The following is a 12,006-nucleotide window of genomic DNA, read 5'->3' as shown; positions in this document are numbered from 1 at the left end:
AAAGATCCTATAGTGCAAACTTTAAAAATCCAAAAGTCTACAATATTGATGACGAAGCCGATCAAGAAAAACTTAGATGCATTGTCGTTATTTACTATGCGGAGGTCAAATGTTCTGGTTGCAGACAGTACTCATGATAGCGTTTTCGTACAGCATGTGTAATGACCCACCTATAGCTATAAATAAAATACAAGTATTAGCATACATACAAGGCCTCCATACAATAGCTACGTATGTATGGACCCGTATGTAACGCACTATATATATAATAAACCCTCAAACGAACAGAAATGTCAATTTTAATGTTTAAATTTTAATTGGTAAATTAAAATTTATGAAATTAAATTAAAATTAATTAAATTAAAATTATAAATTAAATTAAATCATTAAAATAATAAATAAACTTTATTAAATCAAATTTAGATATTCGAATAAAATCACCAAATCAAATCAGATTTTGTTTTTATAAAATCAACACTTATCAAAATTAGGACACGGAGATGGAGGAAGTCGGTGAACGGGAACTTATAAGAAGGAAGGGGCGGTTGGAGGAAAGGGGGTCGAAAAGGAGGAGGAAAATTGGTAACACAGAATTTTTCAACAGAAAAGATTGAGCCTTGTTTGTTCTGAAGTTTTTGGGCATGGGGGAACAGAGTGCAACAATTGAGAAGCATTCTGGACTGAGTACCTAGGTTGTACTTAGTTTGGCTGGGAGGTTATGGTCTTTTGGTAACGAGAGCGAGAGCTGGAGAAATTCTGAAGCCTCTTCATCCGCAGGAAACCAGGTAGGTACTTCTCATCAAATCAATCAATTTGATATATGAAATTTTGTTAAATTTCAGAGCATGTTCATAAAGATTTCATATCCTGTTCAGAGTAAAAAGTTGTTTAAATTATTTTTAGTCTTTATAGCATGGTTGTCAGGTACGTAATGGTGTTGAAGTTGTTTAAATTATTTTTAGTCTTTATAGCATGGTTGTCAGGTACGTAATGGTGTTGAAGTTGGTGGTATCGTTGGACAAGAACAGAGTCAGTGCATTCATTGACGACCCACATTTTGAGACCTAGCGAATATTTGCAAGGATGGGTCATATAATCGACCTATTTATTGATCATATTCAAAATCTAGGTAAAAGTCGGGCAACGAATGATACACTGACACAACAATACACCAAAACCGGTAAGCATGGGGTTTGTAACTTTGTCCTATGGTCAATCCATGTCATAAACCAGGCATTTTGAATATGTGGACACATGGTGAGCAAGTCGATGGCCCAAAGCTACCTAAGCAACTTTCATATACGAACCGGGAAGAAGCTGGAACCAAAAGTTCAAGCGAGCATGAAACGATTATAGAGCTTGACGTTTTGGATGTTGACTATTCCCATTCGAATGGCAGAGAAATCTTTCATTATTCCTTTATCGTTACCTTGTATTCCATAGAGGGCCTCATGAAGGTTGTATCATCCTTTTTGGTGGACAATGGATATGGTCAAGTGCATGAACTGATTATCAAGCGCAACGATAACGTGAAGCAACACGCATCTACCTTTTCACAATCGACTAAACATCTTTTTTATAGGAAGATTAATGGGCATGACTCCACAGGAGACATAGGGACCAATACCCTTCAAAATTATGGAAGGGTATTTTTGAAGGAAACCACAACAAGAAAACCTGACATAGTCTACAACCTTCCTGGGGGTGGCAATTTTTTGAACGCTGTGAACCAAGAGTGGTCAAAAAATGTGGAACTATCACAGTTTTCTTTAGTTGGGGTTCACAACAAATGTTATCAGCTTACGGATGTACAAATAGATTCCATCATTGATGTTCACTTCTTTGAGCCAGGTAATCATCTTTTCTATGAAGAAAGTTCGCACACAAAGCATTGGCATAGTCTACCTGTTAGACGTTTTGAAGTTTTTCTGGGCATATTTTTCAGTTGAAATCATAGTTGCAGGAACCGTCCCCCCCCCCAGGATTTGGAGGCAGAACCGCATCCCATACAGATCTACCACTGATCCTTCAGCGGAACCGCAGATCCACCATTTTTTGGTGATTCTTGGAAAATTGGATCCGTGGGGGCCCGATCTGCAGTTCCTACTGCTCGATCCACGGATCCAGAAAGGATCGGGTGCGGATCTATGGAGGTTCAAGTGTGTATCCACCACATATCACAAGTGGATCTGAGAGAAGGTGGATGGTTCACATGGTTTTGTGGGGCTTTTTTTGTTTTGTTTTTTGGAAATTTCGACTTTTTATGTGAGGAACTACACTTTCCGAATACTCCCAAGGTGCCCCTTGATGCTCCCTAGATGCTTCCTAAATGCTCCCTAATGGTAATGTTAAATTCTTAAAGTAAACGTGACATTCTCCTTTATCTTTCATTTCCATCCTTCTACTTAAATTTTTAACATTACCATGAAATGACTAAGAATGTTTGAGAGTGGTTCCAACCTCATCAAATTTCATATGGAGAAAATAGAATTTCATATCCCATTCAAAATTCAGCAGACTTAACAGTTTTTAGGATCAATGGTATTGTGGCGTTTCATTGGATTATATCACGTATGAGGGCATGTGATTGGCATTTAATCAAGAGCACCAAGCCCTATATGTACCCCAGTGTTGGTGTTGTTGATTGTTGAACTCCTTTGTCATGGCCTTAGCAATTATGTACCCTTCACTCAAGTCAAAATCATTGATCAGGCATGTTAAGCTTTCTCTACCATATTATAAGGCTTGGATTAGGCTGTTTGATCAAAATTAGGCAATGTTGACTAATATCCCTATAGAATTGAAGTAGAGGCAAAGGCTAGAGAAGAGAAGAGGAATATCGATTCTAGATGGTTGATGCTGGAATAATTAATCATTGATTTACAATGGATGCCATATCTATCTTGATTTATGTAAAAATATGCATGTTTTCATGTCTTCTACAACTAATTTGGTATTTTGGATGTTTTTTTAATATAAATGCTAAAAAATATAAATATATATATAGTAGACGCTTCGCTTCCTAGATTTTTGGGAAATGACGCTTCTGTGTCCCCGCTTCGTGCAACATTGGAACTTGAAATTGGTCAGAATCCAGCAAAGATTTCTTGAAATCACAAATTTGGGTTGTGAATTCTCTACAATCTGAGCGCCCAAAGGTTTTTCATAGTGCTGAATCCATTATTGCAATCAAAAACACATAACAAATAACAAAAATCGCGATTTGGCCAAAAATTGTTTCACCAGATTGCAGCCAAAAACTTCAAAATATCTAATAGTTAGACGATGCCCAAAGCATTTCACTACTATAGCAGACCATGGGCATAATGCAGATGTTATTGCTAAGATAAAAGATCACTATGGAGATTTGAAAGGTTCACATGTTAGTGCTAAGAGGCAGTCCAGAAACATGTTTTTAAAAAACCATATTTGTAGACATTCTGAAATTTTCTCAAGGGTTCCTGAACGGCAAAGGGAAAACCTTTGCGAAGCCAGAGCTATGTTGTACGTCCTCCCTATACCATATAAGGCAATCTTCAGGTCAAATCTTCAGCACCATGATTACTATTGTGAAGATAGAACTGATGGTTTTGAGGGAGACACAAAAAAGGATACTGCAGAAGTTCTTGCAGCTGATAGCGACACTGTTTTTTCAGAAAGATCTGATTTGTTCTCTGAGCTTCACACTTATGAACTAGTCTTTCAGCAACAGTGTTGGTGCCCTGACAGTATCACATTCTGGAGCAAACCATTCACCAGAGATATGGTCAAACCAAACTACCTAGAGCAACATTTGCTCGTAGGTGGCAGAAAAGGAGAAATTGCAAAATTGGAAGAATTTTTATGGTTTCCCATTGGTTACAGCAGCCCTTTACAGGCATACATGAAGAAGCCATGCAGCATGCCGAATCCATCATTTCATGTGTTTGAAATCACTATTAATATTTAGGTTCCCATTGTTTGAAAGCCGAAAATTGTTATGAAATGAACACATAGTAGTTAAGTTGAATTGGCTGCCTAGCAAACAGTTTGATAATCACATATAACAGCAGCTGCTTTGGGTGTGCTGACAAAGTTAAAATAGGTGGACTTTAGGGTTCTCTTCACTCTGGATTTCAGACCCAATAAACAAAATATTTTCAAGTATGTAACAGCATGAACCTCAAATATATTTTCAAGTTGACTCCATTTGATCCTTTCTCTCTCTTGTGAATTTCAACATCTATGGCATACAAAGTACCAAAAGGAAACTGAAAAAAATAAATGAAGAGTAGTAATTGTCAAGGAAATATTTCTTTTAGGAACACCAAACATATTTCTGAATGCAATATGTTCATGCATACTTTGTTTTCAAGACAGTAATTATATTCCAGAACTAGTAAGTACCTGACCATCAATAAGGAAGTTGTACAATTGCAATCCCCTTTCTTTCATATCCAATGGAACTGAACCTAATATTGAGTCCTTCTCATTTATTGCAATCTGGAAGAAGACAATGAAATGAAATTGTTCTTCATATTATGATCTCAACTTTAAAAGACAAAATTCTACTCACATTAACAACATTTTTTAAATTTAGTTAATGAGAAAAAATTTGAGCTAGCTTTGTTCACGAGTATGAATTACACATTGCAAAATTCTCTATATAGCAATTTACTTACATCATGCCTAAAAATCAGCATTAATACTAAATAAGAAAACTTCATAAGTACAGAGTTTTAGTATGTTTGATTTGTAAGAAAGAATATAATTTATTTTCGTTACAACCTAACAAGGACGTTCTTGGATATAGAAAAAGTGTGTTTTAATATTAGAAGAAGCTTCCAATGTGTTATGAGAAAAGAAAATCTTTAAAAATATAGAACATACTTTTTGGTATTAAAATAAACTTAGCTCCAAAGAGAAAATTTTGATGCCTACAAGAAGAGTTTTTTCAATGAGAAATCTAAATTTTGTTTATCTTCCCTTGTGGATGGCAACTACTCAATATACAGTTTCATGATGACTTTGCTCATACCCTAAAGTCTAGAGCTCAAAGTTTTGTAGAGGGAATGATGGAAACATCAAGACATCTTCCTTAAAATAGCAAGAGCAGTGGTCAGTGAGGAAAAGATGGAGGCTTATATATTCGGTCATGCAGACCTGCTCCATAAAATACTTGCACCAAAGATTGTACACGAATATAATATTTGGATAACTGATTAATATCGATAGAATGATAAAGTGATGACGCAATTGAATGGTGTGATCTCTTTATATAGTGTTGACAAGATGGGTCATGATAAATGGTTGTGACATTAAAGGTTTCATTAATAATAATTATAAAATTGACTTTTATTTTCATATATTACATATTATTTATAATAGTATGATACGCTAGGTATATTACATTGGGCCAGAACCATTCAAATCTGCTTGTTAAAATATTTAAAGTTATTTGACCATGAAAAATTATAAAATACTTCGGCATTCCTTTTAGAATGATAGTATCATTAGTGGACATATGTAATTAAGTGTTGAGTGGATTTCAAAACAAGATTCAAAGATGTTGCACTCAAAATCTATTTCTAGCAAGGAGAATGTCCATAGCAGAAAGTATCTAACAATAGGTGATATCTATTATTCTTCCTACCACTATACTTTTTTCTTTTGAAGAGTATCTTATAGAATCTCTTTCGATAAGTTGTCATGCTATGAGGGGTGTATTCAATGCTAAAAGTCACCCAGGACTTGCCTCATCCACACCTATTCGGGTGGTTTTGAACCTGGGTCTCCAAGTTAGTACAAGACCGATCACCTTGCTGACTACCTCTATACTTAACTAACAGGATAAGAAATTGTAGATGTTCCTTAGTTAGTGCCTTTGGAAGAAACAGGGAGGCAGGTTTCCCATTAGCATCCTGGGACAAGTGTACAATGCCCAGGGAGACTAGAGTTTCACATTTCAGCAATGAAGTGCTCCTCAAAGAACCTAGTCAAAAACCCAATACTCTTCCTACTTTAGAAATGATTCACTCACTCAGCGATGATGCATATTGACTAACATGTAAATTTTCTAACCCTAAGTGCTTGTTGTTCTAATGCTCTCTCATTAAATAGTTCAAAACTGAATTTATTTAACAAAAAAAAAAACTTCTGAACATTGCAATAGTCACACAATATCTCAAAAATGAACAGTGGAAGAAAAAATGAAATGCATAGATATGTTGAAATTTCTAAGTATTACCCGTTATAATTTTTTTGTATTCTCTAGTTTATTTCGCCTACTTGTTTAATTACTAACAAGTTATTTAACCATATAAATACTGAAATAAACGCAATACAGTGTCAACCATCTACAGATCGACAACTGAAAGAAATGAACAAACACACAAGGGACACTGTTATTTTTGGACAGTTGTCCCCGGAAAAACCCAACCTGAGAAAACTGGTGCAGTAGTTCTTAGGGTTTTTATTATTAAGCAACTTTTCTAAGTACACTGGGTGCCAAACTGGCTCACTCGACAAAGATAAAAACTCTGGCAATAATACCTCTCTTCGGAAGCAGATACTCTGAAAGTCTTCCCCACGAAACCCTCTCCAGCACAATCTGAGGCATTGCATCAGCCCTTTGAGGCTCTGCGTCACTCTAGAGCCTCTGCGTGGATGACGCAGGCCCTTCTAGCCTCTGCGCAGTCACTGCTGGCCTCTGCATGGCTTCTTTTGCCTCTGCGCTGGTCTTTCGACACTATCTCTGCCTCGTACTCACTACCCCTCGCTGCAACTCTGATTACTGATTCGATTTCTCTTAGCAAACCCCGCTCTAGAAAATTGAATGACTGATCATTCTGGTGTATTCTCCAACTGACCCTCAAGCCTCCTCTTATACTTTTTTTGTTGAGTTTTCAACGGCTGAGATTACATCTCTAATCAACAGCTAAGATTTGTGAAAATTCTTGAATCTAACACATCAGAAACCCCTACTGCAATTACTGGTTTACAATCTCCTACTTGTTCTTTACATTAATAAGTTATTTAATTGCATAAGCATCAAAGTAAACACTATTGCAACCTTCACAAATATATAGATCATGCACTGAGACAATAACACAAGGGACACCATTATTTTTGGACAATTGTCCCTGGAAAAACCCAATTCGGGAAAACCAGTGCAGCATATAGAGGGTTTGTATTATTAAGCAGATTTCGTGAATACAATTAGGGTGCCAGAAATGGCTCAGCCAACAGAGAATATCCTTGACAGTGGTACCTCTATCCGGAGACAGATATTCTGACAAATTAGCAAGCGGATGATCAAACCCCACAACGACTCTGGTTGTTCCCTATGTTGGGCAACAAAAGTTGCTCCAAGCACTGCTCTGGAACTGCGTCATTCTTCCAGGAGCTGTGTCACCCTCTCCCGGCTCAGAATCTGTTGATCTGCTCCCAGTCTGCCCCACAGAATCTCCCCAGCACTGCCTCTGAGGCCCAGCGTCAGCCTCTACGTCTTTTGCGTCACTTGCCTCAGCCTTCTGCGTCTTCTATGTCAGCTCTTCGACCTCCGTGTCAACGCTTCTAGGGCCTGCACTATCTCTCCCGGCACTGCTTTGCCTCTCTGCTATGTACTCTTCAGCCTCGGATGAAAATCCCTTGCTAAACTACCCCACTACAACTTTGATCACTAACTCGATTTCCTCAGCAAACCTCGCCCCAGAAAATCGAATTGACTGATCACTTGGTGTATCTTCAATTAACCCTCAAGCCTCCTCTTATACTTTTCCTGTTGATGAATCAATGACCGAGATTAAGTCCCTAATCAATGGCTAGGATTAGAACTAGCTTGATCCTCGTCACCTAGAACTTTCTCACCCATATTTTATTAATACACATTAATATTTTTATTTTCCTAAGTTTAGACTTAGGAACCCATTAAAAATATTAATTATTTAATAACTCCTCATCCGGGTGGAATTTCTCCAAAAGAATTCTAGGTCTCGGAGATCTCATGTGCCTTAGCCTCTCCACCAATTTTCAAGGCTAGAGCACATCCGATGCTACCCAAAATCAACACTCCCTCTTAGCGAGGAATGTGCTCTAGCAATGCTTCACCATAAAAGCATCACATTGATCCTCCACATCGGTCCTTTGTGCTGATGCTTGGCCTGCTGCCCCACATCCACTGAACTGTTGCTTCTTGTATTGCTGCCCATGACACTGCCACTGCCACTACTACATCTGTACTGCAGCTCCCTCTCAAAATGTTGCCTCATGCTGCCCATAACACTACCACTATTAACCGTTGCACTGCAACTCAGTTACCAAGAAGTAACTGACTTCACCCAACCACTGACATCCTGGCCAGTCTGGAAGCCTCGTGATGCTGAAACTACCTCTGTTGCTCTCCTGTGCTCCCTCTGCTGCCACTGTGCTGCTGCAACCTCTTTTGTGCCTCTCGCACTGCTGCAACCTCCACTGCGCTGCTACAAACTTCTACACTCTAGCATTGCCTTGTCTCTCCATCACACCTTGCTCAACCCGACACCTGTCATCATGCTACTGTCTTTAAGGGCTCCCGTAACCGGATGTGATACAAGAGTTTGAACTTTGGGCACCTCAAGGATCCTACCCCTGCATGTAGTCCTCTCGACTACAACTCTAGATCACCCCACCTCTTCTCTAGAGGCGCATGAGCACTCATGGCACAATCATCATCAGTCTTGACATCCTTCTCCGCCTTTGCTGGAGCAGCCTTTGAGTCGAAAACTTCTCGCTTGTCTTTCTTCTTGGGGCACTAAGAGGCATAATGTCCTAGCTCCCCACAGTTGAAGCACTTGACCTTGGAGATGTCTTTCTTCTTCCTCTTTTGTCGCCCCCGCTATCCCACTGATGCGAGAGATGCATCCTCCTCCTCCTCCTCCTTCTTGATTCGAACTCCCTTACCACTACTCCCTACCTTGGTCAATCTCCTGAGCTCTTCCTATGGAAGAGCTACCCACATCTCCTCCCAACTAGGGAGAGTTTGTCTGCCCAAAATTCTTTGGACAAACATCTCACACTCCTCGGATACTGCATTCAGGGCAGTCGTGACTAAGAACTCTGGATCTGGAGTAGACCCCACAAAAGTAAGTTGGTCGCGAATCCCCTGTAATCTGAGAAGGAAGGGATCTATCTCCTCTCCTTTCTGCATCTGATATGACCTTAGTTGATTCTCCAATAACATCTTCCGGTGCACGGAAGATTCCTGGTATAAGGTGATCAGGGTGTCCCACATCTCCTTTCTTGTTTTCTTCTCAACAATATGTGGTATGACATGATCCTTGACCCCATCTAAGATCATGCATTTTGCCTTCGCCTGGGCCTCTTCATACTTCTTAGCTGCATTAGCATCAACTGGGACAGCTACTACTTTCAAGGCATAGTCCTTGATGCGATGTTTATCTAGGATTGTCAGGATCCTGGCCTTCCAGATGACAAAATTGGAAGCCCCGTCCAATCTGTCCTGATCCCTCAATCCGTTCACTGCCATCTCTGCTCCTCTTCTCTAGACTCCCTCTGGGTCCCGATTTCCCTCTCATAAATCCTCTGGCCAATCGTCGAATCACTCCTCTCCAATCCTCCTTTGCCATTGCAACCCGGATCTAGATTTCTTGGCTAGAAATCTGTCAAAGTAGTGCTTCCCTCTACCTTGGTTCAGTCTCCTTAGGTACTGTTCTGCTTCGACAGCAACAGCACCCCACCAACTTCACACTCCATAATCTGCCCACAGCTTCCTATGCCCCAGCAACTGAAGAAACTGAGCCTCTTGGCTCTGCACAATCCCGGCAAGGTTGAATCGCTCTTCTGGCCAATTGCATCACTCCTACCTGGCTGAGTAGGATGACGTGGCTCCTCGTGAGCTTCTTTTGCCTTCCACTGCCTCTGCACTAGCCTCTCTCTGGCTCGAAATGATGACGCAGGCCCTTTGTGTCACTCCTTCTCTGCTGCTTTCTACTTATGAACAACTTTTGTCACTCAGGACAACTGTTTTTGCTGCACATTCTCTGATTCAGTTGGTGCCTTCAGCTCTCCTGTGATCTGCAATCCTCTAATACCATGTTGAATATTCTTGAATCTAACACATTAGAAACCCCAACTGCAATTACTGGTTTACAATCTCCTACTTGTTCTTTGCATTAACAAGTTATTGAATTGCATAAACATCGAAGTAAACACTATTGCAACCTTCACAAATATACAGATCATGCACTGAGACAATGACACAAGGGGCACCGTTATTTTTGGACAATTGTCCCTGGAAAAACCCAATTCGAGAAAACCGGTGCAGCATATAGAGCGTTTGTATTATTAAGCAGATTTCGTGAATATAATTAGGGTGCCAAAAATGGCTCACCCAACAAAGAATATCCTTGGCAGTGGTACCTCTATCCGGAGACAGATATTCCAGCAAATTAGCAAGCGGATGATCAAACCCCACAACGACTCTGGTTGTTCCCTATGCTAGGCAACGAAAGCTGCTCCAAGCACTGCTCTGGAACTGTGTCACCCTCTCCCAGCTCAGAATCTGCTGATTTTCTCCCAGTCTACCCCACAGAATCTCCCCAGCACTGCCTCTGAGGCCCAGCGTCAACCTCTACTGCTTATGTGTTAGCCTTTTGTGTCTTCTATGTCAGCTCTTCGGCCTCTGCGTTAGCCCTTCTAGGGCTTGTGCTATCTCTCCTAGCACTGCACTGCCTCTCTGCTATGTATTCTTCAACCTCGGATGAAAATCCGTTGGTAAACTGCCCCTCACTGCAACTTTGATCACTAACTCGATTTCCTCAGCAAACCTCGCCCTAGAAAATCGAATTGACTGATCAGTTGGTGTATCTTGAACTGACCCTGAAGCCTCCTCTTATACTTTTCCTGTTGACGAATCAACGGCCGAGATTAAGTCCCTAATCAACAGCTAAGATTAAAACTAGCTTGATCCTCGTCACCTAGAACTTTCTCACCCATATTTTATTAATACACATTAATATTTTTATTTTCCTAAGTTTAGACTTAGGAACCCATTAAAAATATTAATTATTTTAATAACTCCTCATCCGGTTGGAATTTCTCCAAACGAATTCTGGGTCTCGGAAATCTCATGTGCCTTAGCCTCTCCACCAATTTTCAAGGCTAGAGCACATCTGATGCTACCCAAAATCAACAAGATTAGATTTCCCTTGATCCATGTCCTTTAGAACCTTCTAACCCAGTTTTATATTAATACCCATTAATATTTTTATTTTCCTAAGTTTAGACTTAGGAACCATTAAAAATATTAATTATTTTAACATCTCCTTGACTGGGCAAAATTTCCCCAAACCATTTCTAGGTCTTGGAGATCTCATGTGCTTTAGCCTCTCCACCAATTTTCATGGCTAGAGCACATCCGATGCTACCCCAAATCAACAAGATACAGAGGAATTTCTCCTTCAAATCAGCTTCTGATTCCTTTGATCAAAGCTTATAAGGTGGCCTTTGCAGCCTGCTTGAACCAGCAGTTGTGCAGTCGATAAAAATCACCTCAAACAGAAGCATACAGCCTGTCTAAAAGAGGGTACAGCTAGAGCAGTATGGCCTGCTCTATTCCTGCTTTTCCTGGACAGAAAATTGCTCTTTTTCTCTTGTCAACGCTGAAGCACACTCCAGCAATCCACAGAAGACAGTGTAAAGCCAGACCTGAAGGTGTATGGCCTGTGCATAAAGAAAATACAGCTACAGCAATGGTACAACTTTATGGCTTTCTGATCTCATTCATAGATCTGCTCCTTTTCTTCCTGACGCACTCTTCCTCCAGCTCTCTCACCATCTTCTCATAGGAGGTTGACCTAATATACTGGTAAGCTAATCCTCCATCACCCATTTTCCTTGTAAATCATTCACACTGTTTTGTTAAGGTTTTACTCTTCTAGTCATTCCCTGGTTGTATGTGTGGGGACTTTTCCTTTTGAACACAAACTTTGAATTTACCCAAAGAACCCTAGCAATCCCATCCACCTT

General features: G+C 40.0%; 1 protein-coding gene across 3 annotated transcripts in view; it reads right to left on the bottom strand.

Annotated features, from left to right (window-relative positions):
• Window positions 1-12,006, bottom strand: part of LOC149205126 (Cyclophilin-like peptidyl-prolyl cis-trans isomerase family protein) — a 454,055-nt gene that overhangs the window by 357,657 nt on the left and 84,392 nt on the right. For all 3 annotated transcript variants that reach the window (XM_089394898.1, XM_089394897.1, XM_089394896.1), the window contains exon 4: window positions 4,387-4,482. In XM_089394898.1, the coding sequence (XP_089251024.1) occupies window positions 4,387-4,482 (96 nt within the window). The remainder of the gene's footprint in view (window positions 1-4,386; window positions 4,483-12,006) is intronic.

This window comes from Pinus tabuliformis, chromosome 1_2 (assembly GCF_031772625.1).
Source record: "Pinus tabuliformis cultivar Carrire ecotype Pingquan chromosome 1_2, CPIR1, whole genome shotgun sequence".
Taxonomy (NCBI): Eukaryota; Viridiplantae; Streptophyta; class Pinopsida; order Pinales; family Pinaceae; genus Pinus; species Pinus tabuliformis.
This window is presented reverse-complemented; position numbering and strand designations above follow the sequence as displayed.